We start from the raw sequence: 21,685 nt of genomic DNA on the forward strand, positions 1-21,685 counted from the left end.
ACAAGGCATTTTGGAATAAATAAAAGAAATGTCCATACATTTTCTTGGTTAAAATAGGAATGAAAATAAAACCACTCAGTGATATCAGTTCATTTTAATGATCAAATATACGTAGTGAACATTCAAATGGGACAAGACGAGTTGAACCCACTCCACGACATTAAAGTAAACAGCGTTCACAGCAAAGGATTGTGGAAGTAAAACATTCGTAGTTCCCTAAGGGAGCCCAACAAAAGCTCGCGTGCCGTTTTACTCTTGTTTCCCGTTTTGGCAATATTTTGAGCTCTTTGCACAACACTGTGAAAAAAAGGCATTCCAGTTGTTTATGACATTTTTAGCAACATTTTTAGCACAGTTTCAAAATCAGAATGTGTTGCAGATTAAGAAAATGACTATATTGCTCGTCTACATATTCCTGCACCATTTGTATTCAAACATGTTAGCGTTATCTCCTGCAACATTGATACTGGTTTTCTTGTATGTTGACTTTTAGAATAAACTTAAAAAATGGTTTGAGCAGTCATTTGCAAAGAATTATCAGCTGCCTGCTTAAATTCTCCTTGTTGGTTCAAAAGGTACTACTGTACAAATATTGTCATGGTTAAAATGCCCCCCCCAAAAATGCTTTTTGGCCTTATTACACTTCTTCAGAGCTGTAGATCAAAATGTTAAATATATTAACAACAACAACAACAAATCAATGCTAAAATACATTAGCATAATTAGCATAGTGTTGTGACGACTAATCCTACATTTTAAATATAGCTTGGACCGGCAGAAAGGGGGAAAAAAAATAAAGAGCCGCAAAAGGGCCCCCCCGCACCACACTTTGGAAAGCAAACATCAGGGCACGACAACGTGGAAGGGCGAGCCGGGGATGTGGTCCTCGCCCCACTTGACCACCAGGACGTAGTCACCGCGCTCGCGCAGCACGTAGCTGACATTGTAGTGCAGGTCACCCAAGTGCTTGATCAGGACCTCCTCGCAGGGAACTTGGGGGCCGTGCACGCCCACCACCAACATGTTCTTACCTGGTGGGGGAATATTATATATTATATCAGGCTGAAAAGGGTCACTTGTGATATACACAGCCAGCATGTATCAAAAGAAGAGCAGGCCCGTTTCAGATTGAGTGCGTAGCGAGACTCACCGGCCTTGCTGCAGTCCACCGAGAAGCTGCTCTTCTGGCCCACGTAGGCCTTGCTCAGACCCGGGCCTCGACTGAGCACTTTGCTGGCGTCCGACCCTTCTGTGGCGCTCTGCAAAGACCCGCCGCCGCTACTGCTAAGCACCGACGCTTCCACAGAGGGTTCAAGGGTCAGTGTCGACGACACGCTGGTGTTGGTCACGCTCACCAATGGAGGACCTGAAAGAGGATGCTGACTAAGACCAAAGATGGAAAATGGCGTCGCGCGACAAGAACTAAAGGCATTAACTAGAAGAGGAGCGAAAGCGCGTGCTGACCCGTGACTTTGGCGACGAAGGGGCTGCTGGCGATGTGGTGCGGTCCGTCGTACTTGACGGCGATGACGTAGCTGCCGGGAGCCAGCGGCGTGTAGAGCACCTTGTAGCCCTCAGCCACCTCCAGGCACTCCATCTGAACCTTGGACGGGCCCTCCACCGTGACGGCCACTGCGCCCTGCCCTGCCATCGTGTTGTCGATGATAAACTCCGATTGGACACCTGCCGGCGGGACGCGCGCACACTCAAAACGTCGCCAAAACAGTTTTGCCAGCTGAGGTCCCTCTAGTGGTATGCAGGAGAACATGTCTGGAATATGTCATTCATTTTATTTCTTGCTATTTTCTTTTGGAATCCTGGAAAATGGCAAGATTTCAAAACCTGTGGTGCCTTTCTCCAGTCCGGCACCGTACGCCGAGACCAGCGCGGCTCCTCCGGCCGGTTCGGACGAGCCCACCATGACGCTGAAGGAAGCCACGCGGCCCTGGGGCCCGTACTTGACGTCCACTGTGTGGAGACCTCGCTCCCGGGGGATGAAGTGGATCGAGTACTTGTCTGGGATGGAGGGCAAGGCGGGTCATTGCTGTGCACGCACGCAAGGTGCATCAACCACGCACGCACACACAAGGAGGTCAACGCACCTTCTTCCAGATGTTTGACGGCAGACTCCTCTTGAGCTCCTGAGGGGCTGGTGACCTTGGCCTCCGGTTTTCCTTTGGCTCCTTCCATTGACACGGTGAAGGCCGACAGCTGGTTCAACTTCAGACCAGACTTCTGCAAATGCGCGTTTGGGATTCCATTCAAGTTTTTGTTCTTTTAAATTCTACTTTGTTACATTATTTTGTATATATTGGCAAGGCAGCGCGGGCCAGGAGTGGGCGGGCCAACCTGAAGTCCGGTGACGATCATGCGTTGCGTGTCGTAGGTGGAGGCCGCCACACGGACCAGGTAGGGACTGTCAGGGATGTGCTGATCATTGAATTTGACGGCAATTTCGTAGTCCCCTGGAGAACCACATTGGCGTCGCACACGCAAAGGCTATCAACGTGTTTTCTTTTTTTGTTGTGTGTGTGTGTTGTTTATCTACCGGGCTCCTGTGCCACGTAGGAGACGCCGCAGGATCCGTCTTTGCGGTCGTCAAAGGAGATCTCGGCCCTGCTGGGACCTTCCACGGCCACAGACAGGCCCCCGGCGCCGGCCTCTCTGGTCCAGATACTGAACTCGGCTGCAGACACAATAATGGAGTGAGTGGAGCCTCTTTGAAAACAAAGAAACAATCTAGCAATCTAGAAGTGGACCTCTGAAAATTCTGTCAGAGGTCACTTCACACCAAAACATTAACCCTCCTTCAGGGATGGCTGCGTACCTGGCTCTCCCACCAGTGCTCCCTCCAGTCCAGGGCCTCCCGCTTTGACCTTGGCGGCGCCGCCCTCGCCCAGCGGCCCCACAGTAAACTGAAAGGGGCTGCCGGGCACGTGGGCGCCCCGGTACCGGACGCTCACTCTGTGCACGCCCATCTCGGTGGGCACAAACTGCACGCAGTATGTGTCGTTGCCCGCGGCAACCAGCTGAGCAGGCTGAACGGCGCCCGACGGGCACGTGACCTCGGATCGGACATCGCGCATGTCCAGGGCTGCCGACAAAACACAAGTATGAGTAAATTGAATGTCATTTAAAACACAAACGTTATCAAAACTCCAAATTTGAGCATACATCAATTTTAGCAATGTTGTTCACATTTTGTATTTATTATAAATCCATAATCTCATTGTTTGTTGTTTTTGTATGCTTATCATGGTTTCACTTTTTTCAAAATCCAATCTTGTTTTAAGTGTTACAGTTTGGAGCATTTATGAGGGAGGAAAAAGTGTTGAAAAAAAACATTGGCGGCAAACCTCGGCCATTTCCCCACTGGAACACCGGCGGACTCCACAGAAGTGAGAAGAAAAAGAGATGCGAGGAAGGAAGGAGCGACACAAGGTCAAGAAGAAGCAGCGCACTGGAGGAAGATGAACATGAAGATGACAGAAAGACCAGGAAGCAAATTGTGGAGAAAAATTTGGGAGGCGGGGAGGGAAGGATGGAAAGGAAGGAAGGATGGAAAGGAAGGATGGAAAGGAAGGATGGAAAGGAAGGATGGAAAGGATGGAAGAAAGGAGGAAGGAAGGAAGGAAGGAAGGCAAGACATGAATTTAAGAAAACATCTCAAGCAGTGAAGTTAACAGCAACAACTTTGCTTCGTAGGAACATTACGTCAACTTTCATGGTTGTCGTTCACAGAAAAAAAAAAATCGGTATAAACATTGAGTATTCGTTTGATGGTTTTATTTCGATAAAGATATGCCTTAAGTTTCTGAAGGTAGCGACAGGTACCTGGTATCTTGAGGCTGAGGTCACAGACGCTGCCCACGCCCGCAACAGGTGCCGCCCTCTGTTTGCGGGTGATGCTCTCCCGGATGCGACCTTCGCCCGTCACCGGCACCGTGAACGGACTCCCTGTCCGACACAAGACGCCAAACGTGACTGGCACATCGCCATTCAAACAAACATGCAATGGATCCTGCGGGACTCCCCTTCCCCATTACGCTATGACATCATTCACTTAAAAAAACGAACCTATTAAATCCGAAAAGACCAAAACTAATCCGGTGGAGCTCATCTGGGTGTTTTCTTGGTACCTGGGATGGGCTTGTCAGAGAAGCGAATGGAGACGATGTAGTTTCCGGGCTCGGTGGGACAATAGGAGACGCGGCACGTCCCGTCTTCCATGTCCTCCGTCTGGATGTCCACCTTGCTCGGACCCTCGATGGCTAGCGCCAGCCCACCGTAACCTTAACGTGACATGAAGATGTCAGCATGATGTCGCCGTGTTGGCGGCGGCGGCGGCCAGCTTACCGGCGTCGCGCGTGTCCACCATGAAGCTGGTGTCGGTGAACGTGGTCCCTTGCGCCAGGCCATCACCGTAGGCCCTAACGCGCCCGGCGTCTCCGATCTCAGATTGCACGATCATGATGGCGATGGGGCTGTTGGCCACGTGGCATCCGTTCTTGGTGATGCTGACGGAGTGCTCGCCCACCTCGCGGGGGACGAAGGAGATGCCCACGTGGTTGTTGGCCATCCTCTTGAGCAGGCAGGGCTCCTCGCCGCCCGACGGCGCCGTGATGCTGGCGCTGAGGAGACTCAAGTCCGTCTCGTTGATGTTCAGGAAGAAGTCGGCCGATGAGCCCAATTTCACCTGCGACCGCCGTTGTTTGTCCTCTGTGGCGTATGCAGAGCAGTATTAGTTTTTTTCGATTCTTCACAAATAATCTGAGCCTTGTCGGCGGGTACAAACCCGTGATCCTGGCGGTGAACGGGCTGCCAGCAATGTGCTTGTTGTTGTACTTGACCAGGATGCAGTAGTCTCCCGGCAGCGTGGGAAGGTAGCTGACGGTGCACGTGCCGTCCTTGTTGTCCAGGCAGGTGATTTCCGCCTTGGACGGACCCTCGATGGCCAGGTCCAGGCCACCTGGACACAAGCATAGCGGCAACAGTGTCCCGACAACTTCCCATAAATTCATGAACATTAGCAGCAAAGAAAAACACCTCGGAAAGAAACAGTGGTTTTAGTATTCAGCCTTGAGGGACACCAGTCGTGATTTGTGGTCTCATACCTTCAGCAGCATCCTCTGTGTTGACGATGAACACCGAAGTCTTATTGGCCACGCCGTAGCTGAGGCCTGCACCGTAGGCCGTCACACTGGGACTACTGGAGCGGTTCACGTAGAACTGAAGAGGGGACTCTGCAACAGCAACACACACACATATGTTTTATTAAGGTGGAATTCACTCAATTTGGACAGTAAACTGAGCCTTTCAGTAAACACTTTGAATTGCTTATAAAAAATCGTACGGCATGAAGATAAAACTACCGTAATTTTCGGACTATAAGTCGCACCTGAGTATAAGTCGCCCCCCACCCAAACTATGAAAAAAAGACGCGACTTATAGTCCGAAAATTACGGTACAAAGTGGATGGCGAGTGAGTTGTGTGTTCCGCACACCAGATGTTCTCTCTTGAAACTTAGTGAGAGAGAGAAAGACTAATGATTAGGGACAGCTTTCCCAAAAGAGTTCAAAGTTCAAGTCGTGCATTTCCATACCTGGAATGTGCACTCCGTTATACTTGATGTGCATCTCGTGCAGGCCGGCCTCGGTGGGAGAGTACTGCACAGTGACCGTCCCATCCAGGTTGTCCGTGATCAGCGGCTGAGCAGACTTTCCCGACGGCATCAGAACCTGGCCTGAAAGACAAAATATGTTTTTTGGGGGGGGGGGGGGGGGCATTCTTTTTTTTTTTTTTCAACATTTTCAAACGTTTTCAATGCATTCATGCATGCACGTGTCTCTCACCGGTGACTTGCCCCCTCTTGAAGGCGAAAGGAATGACCATGTGGAAGGGTCTGAATGCGCTGCCGCCGCCAATGCCGTTTCCGAGCTCATCTGACGTCACCTGAGGGGGAGGAACCGGTGAATGTCACTTAACAAATACGCCAATCTCATTGGAAGGTGTGTGTGGGTGTGTGCGTGCACGCGTACCCAGGGCTGAAAGCCAAGTCCTGGTGGAACACCTTGCTGCTGGATTGACGTCAGTTCTTGCATGGCAGGGACCTCATTGGTTGCCTGAGGACACCACGGGAAGATTTGAAAAGCTGACAGCCAACTTCGTGCTAATTCTTTCTTATTATACAAAGAAATATGTGCAGGGGACAAAAATGCTAAGCTGGCTTTCCATACCTTGACTTTGAAGGGACTGCCGGGGATGTGCTCCCCACCAAAACGCACAAACATAATGTAGTCGCCCGGCTCCTGCAGCGTGCAGAAAGCGTCGAAAGTTCCATCCTGGTTGTCCTTCACCGCGGCGTCCACCTCACTGCCGTTGGGCTGCACCACCACGCAGTTCACTTTGCCTTTGCCCGCACCCTTGGTGTTGACCAGGAGGAACAGCTCCTGATCCAGTTCCCCTCTCGGGTCCAATTTAGGCCCTGATGTACATCGCATATTGGCCTCCAATGTTAGTTTCAACCATCTTCAACTTTAGAGTCAACATAAGCTACAATGTTGTGACCATCTTCCATCAATTTGAACTTTAGCTTCAACATTAGCTCGAATATTGGTTTCTTCTAATGACATGTAGCGAGCATTCTAAGTTTAACAGGCTGCCATTGAAAAGTAGTTAGCAGCAACGTTGAAGCTACCGTAATTTTCGGACTATAAGTCGCACCGGAGTATAAATCGCACCAGCCATAAAATGCCCAAAAAAGTGAAAAAAAACATATATATGTATATAAGTCGCTCCTGAGTATAAGTCGCCCCCCCACCCAAACTATGAAAAAAAACGCGACTTATAGTCCGAAAATTACGGTAATATTGCTAATAATGACTGAGAGAAAACATGGTAAACTTCTCAAGAAGATGCAAAGAAAGGTCAAAGGTCAATCTAATCAATCTACGCGCCGTATTTGCTAGCGACGCACCAGTGGTGGTGCACTTGCTGGCGTCTCCCGTCACCGTGGCTTGGACTTTGTAAGGCGAGTCCAGGATGTCGTCACCGCCGTACTTGATGACGATGGTGTAGCGACCGGCTCGGTCGGGCACGTACGACACATCGTACGTGTCGTCTCCGTTGTCGTGGATAGTGGGCAGCTTGGGTTTGCCGTCCTGGTCCTGAAGACAGACAGCAGTTGATTGCGGTGGATTTTCAAATCAATACAACTCAACGTGTGTGGAAGTACTGACAGTGATGAGCACACTCAGTTGTCCCTGTCCGGCTTTCTTGGCGTTGATCTTGAACTCCACGGGGAAGCTGGCGAGGACTTTGCTGGTCAGCCCCGGGCCGCTGGCTCTTACTTTACGGGCGTCGTGGGTGGGAAGCACTTGAACGGGGAACGGACTAAAAGGGGAAGACAACACAACCCCCCAAAAAAAGTTGCAAGATGAATCCACAGGAAAAATTCAAAGCGGTTCCACATGCAGTACCTTCTGGGAACGTCCTCGTCGGCGTACTGTACAGCCACAGAGTAGGCGCCCTCCACAGAGGGCGTGTAGGAGACCGTGTGGGTCCCGTCGCCATTGTCCAACACCTCCACAGGTTCTGACAACCCTTTGGGAGTGCGCACAGCGACCACGAGCGGTGCTAGGCCTGCCTCACTGCAGTTCACCGTGAACATCTGCGGGATCTTGGCCCGAACCCCCGGGGCCACTCCCGGCCCGTAAACCTTCACTTTACTGGGTTCTACAAGGTCCTCGACTGGAACTTTGAAAGGGCTTCCTAAAAGCCAATAAAGAGAGTTGATTTACTTCAGATGTTCCTCTTTCGTCCAGTTGACCAAAACATGAGAAGTTTCCTCGGTAGTAATGCTAACTAACTCACCGGGAATGTGTTCTCCTCCATAGAGGATGTTGACGTCATAGAGGCCTGGCGTGAAGGGGACGTAATCCACACTGCAGCTCCCATCTTTGTTGTCTTTGCACGCCATCTTGGACTCAGACGGACCCTCAACGGTGATGCCCAGACCACCAGTGCCTGCCCCCCTACAGAAGCACTTTTGTTAGACCAAGACGGGCGGCGCACCATGGGCGTGTAAGCGCCGCCACCTGGTAATGATGTTGAAGGAGTTGGTTTTATCGGTCAGGCCCTTGTTGAGGCCTGGCCCCGTGGCCATCACCCTGCTGGGGTCGCAGCCGTCAGACACGCAAACCCTGGCCGGGCTCCGTAGAACGGGCGTGTCTTCGTAGAGAACCTGGACACTGTGCTCGCCTGAAAGACACACCATGTGCAAAGGATTTAGGGACAAAGCTTTCAGGCCCGACAACTAAATGGGCTACAGAGGACATCTCATTGTGGACCAAAGTTTAGCGCAGGACCATTTTTAGATGCTTGGTAGGAATTGCATTACCGTTTTCATACGGCGTGTACTCAATGCTGTACGTCCCGTCCTTATTGTCTTTGACCACGCAGTCTGTCAGAGCCCCAGACGGGTTCCTGACCTCGGCTTTCACACGGTTCCCGCCCTTCCGGCTCAGAGGACGAGCGTCCACCATAAGCGTGGTGGTGGCTTCTCTGAAGACGCCTGCGGGACAAATGAGGGAGGAAGGGCGGGCTTTACTACGCTGACCATCCAGGTGGGACACCGGTGTCAGCAAGCAGACAATGGCGTACCTTTTCCGTCCACTCCCCGCCCAGACACTTTGACTTGGGAGACGTCGACGGCCGGGACCACCATCACCTTGGCAGGGAAACCGGGAACGGCTTTGTTGCCGTACTTAAGCAGCAAAGTGTACGTTCCCGACGTCAGAGGAACGTAGGTGACCGCGTACGTCCCGTCTTTGTTGTCCACCACTTCCGTCTTTGCTTTCACACCTGGAACACGTATTCATTTTTGATGAACAGTGAGCAGGATTTAAAGAGAGAGATGAACTTTTAATATGCGGCCGTGTTTTGAAATCAGCAGAACATACAAAGGATTCAAGCTCAATGGGTGCGGCAGAAATTAAAACAAAACAAACAAGGTAAAGGATTCGAACCCGAAGTCTGTTGTCTAAACGGGCTGCAGTAAAAAAAATGAACAGAAGGGAAACCCAAATCACAGGGAGAGGAGAAATACCTAGAGCTAGTTATTGAATGGACTTTGTGTCAAACCTGCAGGTGTGGACGCATCTGGAACAGCCTCCAGGCTGAGTTGACCACGTCCAGCTTTGGCGCAGTCAACGTAGACCACGCTGGCCTCTCCCACCTGCGTGCACAAAAGTTTATCTTGACAAAAGACAGAACACGGACAATAATTCCGATCCATCCAGTCGAGGCTCTCTCTCACCTTGGCCTTGCTAAGGCCCGACCCAGCGGCCACCACCTTGCTCGGATCAAAAGGCCAGTGGATGTCCGCTTGGAAGGGTGAGCCCGGGATGTGGACCTCCTCGAACTGGATGTTGACCAGATATTCTCCGGGTTCCGTGGGCAGGTAGGAGACGGAACAGGTCCCGTCCCCGTTGTCCGAGCACTCGATTTTGGCCTCGGTGGGTCCCTCCACTGTCAGACCCAAACCACCTGTGCCGGCCCCTTTGGTGTCTATGGTGAACTCCGCGTGGTTCCCAACAAAGCCTCCTTTCAAACCTGGACCGTGGGCCTTCACCTAGATGGAAATGGAGGATGTCACCACGGAAAGCCAACATTTTGTCCAGAATGTTAATGGCGGTAGAAGACGGCTAACTGTTGCTTGGCAATTTGGTACCTTGCTGGGATCCGGAGGCAGCAGGCCCTCCACGGGGAAGGGGCTCCCCGCGATGGGGTGTCCGTCATAGGACACGTTGACGGCGTACACCCCCTCTTCTGTGGGGGTGTACCGCACCTGATGCACGTCGGCTTTCCCGCGCAGTGGCTCCACTTTGCACGGCACATGCCGCTGGCTGGGGCTCAGCTAAGAAACAAAGTCGCATGGCTGAGTGAGTCCACAACAACAAATCGAAACAGAGAACACATCAATCAAACAGATGAGAGCGGACAGTTAAATATTAATAATCGCCGATGGATTAGGACAGACATTAGGATCAATAAGTAAGATAAGGATGGAATATGAGATCTAGATGACACTCACCACCTCAACCTCCAGGCGTCCTTGACCTCCGGCACCCTTTGTGTTAACCAGGAAGTGCTGCGCTTGGCCCACCTCCACACCTAAAACATTTATTTTTTCACGCTGCTGGAAAGGACTCATTGTCCTTTATTAGGATATCTTACGTCCGTCCAGATTGTCAACGCCCACGTTGTTGAGGTTCAGGCGTTGCGCCACGTCCACGGCGAAGGGACTGTTTGTAATGGGGTCCCCGCCAAACGTCACTGCGATGCTCATCGGGCCCTGAGCGCATGTACATGTATCGTTTGGAAGAGCCTCATAGGCAAACAACATTTTTTAAAAATGTAGGTGGCTATCACCTCATTAAAAATGCCACTCAATAGATAGAAAATACAATTCAAACGGCAGAATATTTTTTTTACCTCAGTTAAAAATAGCAATCCATATACCGTAATTTTCGGACTATAAGTCGCGTTTTTTTTCATAGTTTGGGTGGGGGGGCGACTTATACTCAGGAGCGACTTATATACATATATATGTTTTTTTTCACTTTTTTGGACTTTTTATGGCTGGTGCGACTTATACTCCGGTGCGACTTATAGTCCGAAAATAACGGTATAAGTAAATAAATTAGCAGATGAAATTCATGCAGCAGATTTATTTGGGCTCACGGTGGCTTTCAAGGAACAAACGATTGGGCATACCAAACGACACACGACGTCATCATGCCGCCGACTAATGATGTGTGCGCGCGGGTGCGTCTTACCCCGACCGGCGTGTACTTGACAGTGTGCGAGTAGTCGTAGTTGTCGATGATGTCAAAATCATTGACAGGACATGAAAAGGTGACATCCAGCGGTGCCTTTCCTGCTCCTTTTGTCAGGACCGTGAAGTGGGTCGGTATTCCGCTTTCCACACCTAGACACGATACTCGCGCGTCAATGTCCCGACAGGAAGTGACTTCATCACACGCGGCTTATTTACCTGTGCGGGCCAGTCCGGGCCCCGTGGCTTTGACCTTGGCTGCATCATGGGAGGGGTCTACGTTCACCAGGAAAGGACTCTGGGGAACTTCCTGGGTGGAAACACAGATGGAACACGGAACCAGTTGAAAACTAGGTCACGGAGGGCATATGGTGGATATCAAAAGTTTACACACCCCTGTTCACTTCATAATGGAAAAACTAGGTCACGGAGGGCATATGGTGGATATCAAAAGTTTACACACCCCTGTTCACTTCATAATGGAAAAAAAAAGTGTGTGTGAGGGGCGATTGTTTTTTGGGGCTGTTTTTTCCTCAGCTGGAACGAATCAAGCTCGAGGGAATTACAAGAAAACATTCAGGCTTCCGTTTGAATGTGATTGGATGATTGTGAACACTTTCAAGAGATGCGCAACCACCTTGTCAGTGAAGAACACTTTGACGGTGAGCTGTCCCGCGGCGGGCGGGATGTACTTGACAGTGAACGTGTCGTTGGCGTTGGGGATGATGTCAAAGTCCACGTCGGCTTCCCGGTCACCCACCATGTTGCTGTCACACTTGATGCCCACGCCGACGTCGCCTGTGGAAACAACGGAAGCCCAAGAACATTTAGGAGGTCCTAAATCGGTCTGCCTTCAAGTTGAGAAGGTTCACATGGGCCGAGAACGATTGGCATGACAAGCCGAGAGTCAATGGCGGCAATGGAATTGCGACTATGACAGGAATGAGAAACTGCTGATAACAGAAACGGGTCAGACTGGGAGAGGGAAAAGATTTCCCGCCTTTTTTCATTCCCCCTGGCTTTTCTGGCTAAGCAGCATTTACTCTCAAAGAGCAGATTCACAAATGTTGGTTTTGTTACCATCTCCTGCTCCGGAGCAGTCAATGGTGAAGTGCGTGGGCTCGCTGGCTTTGGGTCCCGCCATCTCCACTCCCGGGCCGAAGACTTTGACCTCACTTGGGTGGCTGCCTTTGCCCACGTTCACCTAAAGACAAGCGACACTTTTTTTAGTGACGTTTCACAGAATAGACCCAGAATTGACCAATTTACCCCAATCAAGGATCAATTTGAGGACGTTAGAAACATATCAGAACGGCAAACTTTGATTTCAGATTGTCCCCGAAGGGATCGACATTGTGACTGATTGCAAAGAATTGAAATGTTGAATGTTTCACTTACGTCCAGGCGCTAATGCACGATTACTATGGCTCCATTTCCCAAATTGCCATTTTGTGGTTGTCATTATTTTTGAATAAAAGAACATACCACGATTCCCGTTCAAGCCATTTTATTTTGACAATTTCTTTTTCCATAGCAAATGATTGTACATTTATTCCCTGAGATGGCAACAAAATTGTGGAATGGTTTGAAATGTGTAAAGACCTTGACGTCATCTCCTGATTATCTTCGGGACTCCAACCCCCTTCAACTTCCTTCCTTTTCAGTCTATTTTTAAGATCCATTTACAGGTCATTGTAGCAGCAACGATGCACCTCAAGGCTCAAAGGCTAAAAACCGTCGGCCCTCCACGACGCGCGTTACGATAATGACTGTTTTCTTCGCTGGTTGCGAGGGGCCGCTGCTTACCCTGAAGGGGCTCCCGGGGATGCTGACTCCTCCCCAGGACACAGCCAGCGTGTGCTTGAGGGCCGAGGCAGGCGTGTAGGAGCATGTGTACTGGCCCTCGACTTTACTGCGCACCTTCACCTCCACGGGGAGACCCTCGGCATCCTGTCAAACGAACGAGAAGGTGACGAGCAGTTTGTGCTGAATAACCTTCATCCACCCATGCATCATTCTCTGTCTCTATACTGTCCATCCGTCCATCTCGATACCTGCGCCATGATCTTGAGTGGACCGTTGCCAGCGTCCTTGGCGTTGACGGTGAACTCGGTAGGCTGGTGGATCAGGCAGCCGCTCTTCTCCAGCCCGGGCCCGAACGCTTGAACCTGTCGGGTATGGGCGATAACACGTCAGTCGCATCTTAGTGGGCGGAGCTTATTCCCAAGCTTTTGCGGTCCAAGAAAAAAAAAAAAGTCATTACTTGTACAGTATCATTCTGCCTAGTGTGTCTCACAAAAGTGAGTACCGTAATTTTCGGAGTATGAGTCGCACCGGAGTCGCACCTGCCATAAAATGCTCAAAAAAGTGAAAAAAAAACATGTATATGTATACAAGTCGCTCCTGAGTATAAGTCGCCCCCCCACCCAAACTATGAAAAAACCTGCGACTTATAGTCCGAAAATTACGGTACACCCCTCTCATTTCTGCAATGTTGTAATTATATCTTGTCATGGGACAAGACTGAAGAAATGTTTGGGGCTGTATGAGTGCTGCTGGAAATTGCATCTGGCCATGGCGGTTGGCATACATATTGCGCAATTACAGGCCCGCTGACCTTGTCAGGGTGGTTGTTATGGCGATCGGGCAGGATGTAGGCCATGAAGGGGCTGAGCTCGATGTCGTCGTCGTCGCAGGTGACATGGACGGCGTACTCGCCCGGCTCCGTGGGCCAGTAGCGGACGTTGCACGAGCCGTCGTTCTGGTCCTCGCACTCGATCTTAGCCTGGGACGGACCCTCGATGGCAAAGCCTGAGCGACAAGCGGGCCGGCTCATTTTTCCCTTCCCTTGTCTTGACTTTTAATCGTCTGTGTGTCTATCTGGACTCACCCAGGACTCCCACATCACTGCCCACAGACTCCACCACAAAGATGGCAGGTTTAGCCACGACACCCCCCTCCAGACCGGGTCCCCACGCTCGAATCTGTTGCGGCTCCGCTTCCGGACCCACGGTGACCTCGAATGGACTGAGGAAACAACACAACGGCTCCTTTCACAATGCCGCAGACAATGCCAAATCTCAGAACCCTTCACTGGGTTATGCAGGTGCGTAAATGAGACTTGGCTTAAGTCTGAAGCCATCAGCGTCTTTAAATCCACGGCAGGTTTTTCTTGCCAGCTTGGCTTAATTAATGCGCCGCTCACCTCTTGGGTATTTGCTGCCCCGCCCAGGAAATGGAGACGGTGTATTTGCCCGTCGAGAGTGGGCGATACTCAAAGGCGTGCACTTTGTCCTGACTTGAGATCTGCTTCACGCTCACCTCGCCACCGTCTGAAAGATAAGACGCATTCTTTTGGCATAGGCAAAAGCGGCGAACCGGCAGACCCACAGTGGGGCCAAATTTGAGAATCCCCCCCTTACAATCGAAGTCCGGGCCGGGCCGATTATGAGACTCACTGGGATCTTTGAGGAGAATCTTGAGTTCTCCGCTGCCGGCGTTCCTGGTGTCCACCTTGAAGTCTCCCACCTGTTTCACTCGCATACCCGACGCCTGCAGGCCACGGCCAGTCGCTCTACACGTGCCCGGTAGGCAGGCTGAAGGAAAACAAGGAGGGCGATTGGATGCTTAGCAGAATCGGCAAATTGGAATACTCGCTGGCTACTGTAAATTGAGTTTGCCATTTTGTACTACCGTAATTTTGGACTATAAGTCGCGTTTTTTTTTCATAGTTTGGGTGGGGGGGCGACTTATACTCAGGAGCGACTTATATACATATATATGTTTATTTTCACTTTTTGGGCATTTTATGGCTGGTGCGACTTATACTCCGGTGTGACTTATAGTCAGAAAATTACGGTACTTCTCCCTCCTCACCATCCAATGGACATTTGAGTGCCGGTCCTCACCTGGGCCCACGTCGATGACGAAGGGGCTCTTTGGTACAGCGGCGCCCCCGAAGGTGACGGTCAGCGAGTGCGGGCCGACCTGCGTGGGTCGGTAGCTGCAGCGGTACACGTTGTCGCCCTTGTCCTCCATCATGACCTCCACGCTGTTGTCTCGGCCCTGCGGGTCTTTGATGCTCACCGTCACGTCTCCTGTGCCCGCGCCTGAAAATACAAGACCGGAGTTGCCTCCCAAGCTGCTTTTTTTTCCAGCAAATTCTGCTATGCGTTGTTTGACAAGAATTACCTGCGGTGGAGATGTCAAAGTACGTGGGCTTGTTGGCAACATTGCCCACGGGTTCGATACCCGGGCCTTTCAGTGTCACCTTGGAGGCGTCGCCCAGCGCTTTGTCCACGCCCACCTCAAAGGGGCTCTTGGGGATGGGTTGCCCCGCAAACAAAACTGTCACCTAGCACAAAGTCAGGACGCCTTTAGCATGTTGTGCAAATATGTGGTTGTTCACCCAAACAGAAGAGACAACCTTATGGGTTCCGACCACTTGAGGAACGAAGGAGACGGCGTACGTCCTCTTGGCGTCGTTGGGCTCCACCTTGAGCTGAGATGGACAAAAAAGTCATCAGCTGATTGGTGGACCCAATCATTTCAGGAGGAAGGAAAATGAGGACGGCGCTGACCTCTTGTCTGGTGCCGTCCGGTTGGTCTAAATAGACTGTCACCAGACCCTGCCCGGCGCTGAACGTGTCCACTGTGAACAAGGCAGGGCGGAGCACCCGGTTGCCCGTCGGTTCGATACCTGCACGGAGAACAAGACAGAACAAGTTAACAAATATTTGTTTCTTTTTTTTCCTCTTTTTGAGGATTTCAAACACTTCCCAGGTCCTCAGGCATGAACCATATCTCCAAGATAACTTTAAAAATCAGATTTTTTAGGGACATATCTGACAACGCTACCACGGCTGGTGCTGCCGCTGTTTGATTGACTTCCTTCTCCGGATGTGGAGGGCAAACCACGATGCTGACCACTGTCAGGAGCTCATTGTTCTCGGCGCTCGCTCATTTCCCGTCATTGTAAAGGCACACCAGTGCTTCCAGGAGCTAGCAGTCGGACCTCGGGGGAAGTCTAAATTTCATTTCCTCCAAAACAAGCAACGACTCGCGCGGTGCAAATCAACACGACAACAAGATCTCAAAACGTGGCGTTATTGATGTATGTGGACTACCTGGTCCGTAAGCTCGGGCCTTCTTTGGGTTGAGTTTGGGTTTGAGTGGCGCTCCAGGCTTCAGTTTGCCTTTGGGGAACTGAGACAAGTACGTCATCACCGACATCTCGTCCACCTGTGGGTTAATGATCTCCTCTGGGGTGATGACCTGAAAACACACATACTCGCGTGGGTGAACACTACGGGCGCGTGTGTGTTACAGCAAGTCATGGCCAACGGTGGGAACGGAACCTGCGGGATGCCCAGCCAGTCGTCAGCCAGCTGCATGGCTTCTGTGGCATTCTCAACCGGCTTCACTGGATCCCAAGTCTCCCAATCCGGACACAGCCCTGCAAAAAAAAAAAAAAACACACGCACGTCAGGTTTCCCTCTTTAAGGATGACGGCGATGGGGTTGTAGCGTACCTGGTGCACAGCCGTCCACCAGCGCCCCCAGCGCCTTCCCGCTCCTCCAGTCCTGGTGGAAGTTGGTGATGGGCATTTCGGGGACTTTGTTCTGGATCCAGCCCAGAAGACGCTGCTTGGGCGTCTTGGAGTCAGACTGCAAGGTAAAACCCAAAAGTTGGAGACGGGATGCTAACGGCACCAAACAAAACTGAAGGTGCGCTTGTTTAACCTCCTCGTCGCCCTCCCACATGGGCATGGAGATGGAGTAGTGCAAGATGAGGGTCCACACCAGACCCAGAATCAGCTTCAGATTACCGTCGACGATGGCTTTAGAGTCTGCACTCAACAAATGACATTGATTGATTACATGCTAACTTCAAGATGCAAAAAAAAAAAGGCTAAAGTACGAACCCTAGCATTGAAGGTGCTAATTTAAGGATTTATTTTTTCTTTGCTAATCAACTTCCTGTAGTTGAGATGCAAGGTGTGTCACACTGATAAGAAGCAGCCATTTTGTGTCCACTTTTCACCTTTATATGCACGCACGCACGCACGCACACGCGCAAGCTAATCTCCCTCACACACTTTCTATTGCACCGCACGCACACTTTCTCTCCCTGTCCTAATGTGTTGCAGTTGCCATAGGAACAGGTCAAATACGGCGGTCAGTGTTGTTTGATGGCCTCCAGCTGCCTTTGTCAACACTTGCTACTGTGTCAAGCTCGCCTACAGTGGGCAGGGCTATGTTGATTGACGCTTTACGCGATTACTAGTGCCAGGGTAGGGTAAAAAAAAAAAAAAAGGGGAAAACACTGTGGCTTTTTCAACACACCTAAAACTGGAATGCTGGTTCTATGTGGGATCTTAGTATGCCCCAGTATTGTTCTGGAAAACTCTTGAATACAAATATGGCATTTTTTACTGGAGGTTTACGACCCACTTTTGGGTCATGACCCAAAAATGGTGAATCACTGCGCTGAGGATGCTGAGAGTGTGTTTCTAAAGAAAACACACAAGGTTGCCAATACGAGGAAGCTCATCATCTTAATGACGTTAACACAAAGCTGTTAAAAGTCGAGATGGTGAGATAAGGTGAAAGTCATACAAGAAGCTGGCACTGTGTTAGCAACCTTTCTGCAATCATGTCATTGTGTGAAGTGAACAACTTCCAGACGCACCATATGTGCACGTGATGACATCACTGTGTGTATGTGCGTACACGTAAATTACAGGGCAGCGTGTGCATCTGCGTGCATGCAAGTTATATTTCCCTGGTGGCTGCATCGGAACAACGTGCTCATTTACGCTAAAATAAGCATCCTAGAATAAAGATGCTACTGCTAATGCAAAATGGCACTCACTTGTCAGGACAGTGCTTAGGTTAGGACACTAGCAGAAGCGTGCCAAAGTACAGATACTTATTATTGATGCTTAAGTAAGCAAAGAAGATTGCTTAAGGGTTGTAATAGAAGGATCCTAATATAAGGTTGTTAAAGTAAGGGTTAATGATAAATGGGAACAAATGGAGATGCTAAAGTAACAACAGGAAAGTTGAGTGACTTGACTGAAAGTGAGGAAAAGATCAGGTAGCTAAACAGGATGTGCAGCTCTTACAATGTGTGCATGTGTGTGTGTGTGTCATTCCACAAAAGTGACATCATCTCTGCAACCACCCAACCCCCAATTCTCCCGCAACCCCCTGCTAACATACACAGATGCATGAACAAATTAAATGCCTCAGCAAACTTGATGACATCAGCAAATTTGACACGCCACAAGAGTTAGCGTTAGTGCATTTGCATCACTCGCAATGACTAGCGCTCAGATAAAACCACATTGTTAAGAATGCTAGACGGTTGTGCGCAATTCCAAATGAACTTTGGTCAGTCACACCTGAAAGCGCTCGACAACGGTACATCGGTGATACACACAAAAAAACAAACCGAGACCAGACTGCGTGTATTTGTCGTCACCAGACCTTGTTGGAACAACAAGTGTTGAGTTTATACCTTCAACAAGCAGGCCACACCGAAGTCAATGCATTTGACCTAAAATTAATATGGACGAGTCCTTTTCATAACAGCAAAGACACACTAAGGCCCGCTGAATTTCACTTTGGAAAATAATTGTACTTATTTTAGTATTCAAATGATTGGCAAGTGTTAACACCTCCAATTTCTTGTGTGTCCCAAAATGTTTTCTAAAGATGCTAATTACATTTCTGGCCATACTGTATTGGATTTTTTAATTATAATTTCTTTTGCCAATTGCTTAAAAAGCATTTTGCTTGAAAAATAACAGACCCAGGCCTAGTCCAGGGAAATAACTGAATGTCATAAATGCATTCATAACATGTAGCTATTTAATGTGGCAGACTAGTCTAAAAAAACAGCCCAGCAGCAAGTGAAGTGAACAAAATTTTGGCGCCTCTATTTTCCTGCCGCTAAAATAGTCTTAGTCGGCTGAACAAAGTCCGTCATGACTCAGTGTCGCTAGCTGACATGCTAACAAAGATAAACTTTATAGTGACAATGGCCCCATTTCACATTTCCACTACGGGGAAGTGAATTCCAGCAGCCTATCGGATGCTTTGTTTAGTCATGTTGCCATGACAACTGGACCAATGTGCTACTCTGACCTTGAATGCTATCTTGGTGTGTGTGTGTGTGTGTGCGGGTGTGTGTGCACGCGAACGAGTTCAAGGTGTGTTCACAGCGGAAGAAATCCTGCTTGAAGTGCTTAAATAACAAGACTAAAGTAAGACAGTTGACGCTAGCATAATAACGTTAACTTCAGAGTGCTCTAGTAAAAATGATTAGAAAAAATAAGGATTCTAATGTGAGGGAGCTGACGTAATACCAAAGAAAGCTAACTGTGAGAATCGAAGTATATTTTTGAGAAAAAAAAGGTAAATATTCTAATTTGTGAATGCTAAATCCAATATCTTTACAAAAGTACACCAAAGAAATCCTACTAACTTTAGGATCTAATATAAAATTCTAAAAAAGAAAAAAAGTGCTGACGGTGCTGATTTAAAGAAGGCTAATGGGCAAATGTACCGTACAACCTTAAGAAGAAAATAAATATGTTGGCTTTAGCCAATTAGATTAGTATGTCCCACATTTCTAGTAATCTTCAGAAGTGTCATTAGGGCTCAGCCACGAGCTACTACACCTCCGAAGCCGGTAAATTTGCCTTCCTGCCTTTGTTCGGTGTCAGAGTGCTATTAATTGAACAACTTTTGTGATGTCAATGATTGCTATTATTGTAAAACGTGTGCACACCCAAGTCAAATAATTCCACCATGATTCAACACATCTCCCTCCAGGGGTGCATGACAACACCCTTTTTCACGCACGCGCGCACACACACACACACACACACACACACACAGTAATCTCACAATGTCAGACAGTGACACAGTCTCGCTATTGTCAATTCAGCAGCAACAAACCATGTGTAACATTTTTTGCCCTTCCTATTTAAGTGTTGAGCTGCGAAATGTAGCAGCTGACAAAGGTAAGACACGTCAAATCTTATTTGTGTTAACATGGAACACACACACACACAGGCACACACAGCAGCCTGATAATTTGGATTTTGGACACAGCATGAATGTGCTCAGTTTGCAGTCAAAATGTTAGCGCAGGTGCTGCAGGTCAGCATGCCTTCAGATAGCTTAATATAATTCATTAAAAACAAAAAAGGAAAAAAAAAAGCCATGCTCATCCAGTCTTACCACTTTGATAATAAAACAAAGTAAAACTCTTGATGACATAAGCTTTGTTGTATAGGGGGGCGTGTCCAATTGTCTTAATTAGCCCCGCCCCTTTCATGTACCCAGGTCAGGCTGCAGGTCAGCATGCCTTCAGATAGCGAAATATAATTCATTAAAAACAAAAAAGTAAAACAAAGCCATGCCCATCCAGTCTTACCACTTTGATAATAAAACAAAGACAAAAGCTTTGTTGTATAGGGGGGCGTGTCCAATTGTCTTGATTAGCCCCGCCCCTTTCATGTACCCAGCAGTCATGATGAGGGTTCCTAAAAAATGTGTAATCATTCTCACAAATTAATGGTACAGGTTTACTGAGCATAAGAATCGTTTTTAAAGCCACTTCGGGATACAAACGACAACAACTATATAAAACTGAAGAGATTCTTCTGAACTAATCAAATAAAACAGCAAATAACAGTTTTGTTCTCTCAACACAAAGCCCCCCAAATCCTCTTGAGCTCCATCAGGGCACAATTTTACTACAAGCGTTTACTATATTGTGTGTGTGGAGGAAAACTACAAATTTAGAAGTTCCAACAATTTTTGGGGGGTTGGTTTTTAAAAGTCTTCAAAGACGTGTCGAATCTTCATTCAAAAGGCCAAACACATTGGTTTGCTGGAGCTAAGATCTCATTTACACTAAACGTGCCAAACTCCATTCATAAATGCTCCACTTTAAAGCAAAGTGGATGCATTGAAATCGCTCGTTGTGCACAAGTCAAATAACTCATTTCATGGTTTCATTTAGAACCGAATAGAAGATGTGTTCGCTTTGAACTCCACGCGACAATGATCATTAAGTTCCAGCAAAAGCTGACAATGTTGAAAACAAAACCTCCGGTAGAACTTTCTGTAGTTCCACGAAGAACTCACCAATGGAGACGAGCTTGATGTTCTGGTTGTCTAGGAACTCGAGCGCCACTGAGACGTTCTCCAACTTCATCTGCCTGAAGTTGGGCCTGGGGTGGAAGCGGCGATGCATCTTCTGGTGGCTGAGGACCTCCAGCAGGGCGATGAGCCGCAGGCCGTCGCCCAGGTCCAGCTGCAGGTCCACGATCCTCTTATTGACGCACTTGAGGTGCTCGTTGATCCAGCGCGTAAAGGTGTTCTGCTGGATCTTCTTCCACGGCGCGTCCTCCGCCAGGTCCTTCTCGGTGGTGGGCATCTTGCTTCGGGCCGTGAGCACTATGGGCACACTGGTTGGCTAGGCGGGCCGCTCGGCGGTGCTGCCTCCACAAAGATCAGCTCGACTCGGTCTAAACTTTCCTTGCCTTACTTGAGACTGGCTTGGCGGGGTGCGTTCAAGCGTCCCTTTCCAGAAGTCGGAATGTTCGCGACTTCAGCTGTCAGTTCGAGTTATCGGGCTTGGTCAGGCGGACAACGCGATGACTTTGGACCGTTCGTTGGCAGAGCGTTAAACGGCGTCATGGGACTTGAAAGCCGCGACTAGTCTATGTGACGAATTCGCAGACGTTTCGCTCAACGCCTTTGACTTGCTGATTGATTGGTTTACGTTACGTCCAATTTTGAGCTGAGACTATGAAGGCAACACCACTT

At 49.2% G+C, this 21,685-nt stretch overlaps 1 protein-coding gene across 1 annotated transcript; it reads right to left on the reverse strand.

Annotated features, from left to right (window-relative positions):
* Nucleotides 1–79: 79 nt before the first annotated feature.
* On the reverse strand, nucleotides 80–21,616 carry flnbl (filamin B, like). Its single transcript, XM_061291903.1, has 48 exons — nucleotides 21,002–21,616; nucleotides 16,580–16,686; nucleotides 16,369–16,504; nucleotides 16,196–16,293; nucleotides 15,965–16,112; nucleotides 15,419–15,537; nucleotides 15,265–15,339; nucleotides 15,030–15,192; nucleotides 14,747–14,947; nucleotides 14,297–14,434; nucleotides 14,044–14,170; nucleotides 13,729–13,865; nucleotides 13,456–13,649; nucleotides 12,893–13,006; nucleotides 12,645–12,788; nucleotides 11,919–12,042; nucleotides 11,476–11,636; nucleotides 11,058–11,148; nucleotides 10,840–10,991; nucleotides 10,238–10,355; nucleotides 10,095–10,174; nucleotides 9,732–9,917; nucleotides 9,318–9,632; nucleotides 9,143–9,236; nucleotides 8,663–8,863; nucleotides 8,400–8,573; nucleotides 8,098–8,260; nucleotides 7,874–8,034; nucleotides 7,480–7,771; nucleotides 7,240–7,393; nucleotides 6,978–7,167; nucleotides 6,238–6,485; nucleotides 6,040–6,123; nucleotides 5,854–5,953; nucleotides 5,604–5,744; nucleotides 5,115–5,243; nucleotides 4,796–4,969; nucleotides 4,357–4,719; nucleotides 4,140–4,292; nucleotides 3,835–3,957; nucleotides 2,828–3,094; nucleotides 2,549–2,686; nucleotides 2,350–2,465; nucleotides 2,103–2,235; nucleotides 1,843–2,016; nucleotides 1,465–1,683; nucleotides 1,151–1,366; nucleotides 80–1,031 (listed from the first exon to the last, which is right to left on the reverse strand). The coding sequence occupies exons 1-48, from the start codon at nucleotides 21,291–21,293 to the stop codon at nucleotides 844–846; spliced, it is 7,815 nt and encodes a 2,604-aa protein (XP_061147887.1). The 5' UTR covers nucleotides 21,294–21,616; the 3' UTR covers nucleotides 80–843.
* Between the last annotated feature and the right edge of the window lie 69 nt (nucleotides 21,617–21,685).

Source organism: Syngnathus typhle, linkage group LG11 (assembly GCF_033458585.1).
Source record: "Syngnathus typhle isolate RoL2023-S1 ecotype Sweden linkage group LG11, RoL_Styp_1.0, whole genome shotgun sequence".
NCBI classification, from domain to species: domain Eukaryota; kingdom Metazoa; phylum Chordata; class Actinopteri; order Syngnathiformes; family Syngnathidae; genus Syngnathus; species Syngnathus typhle.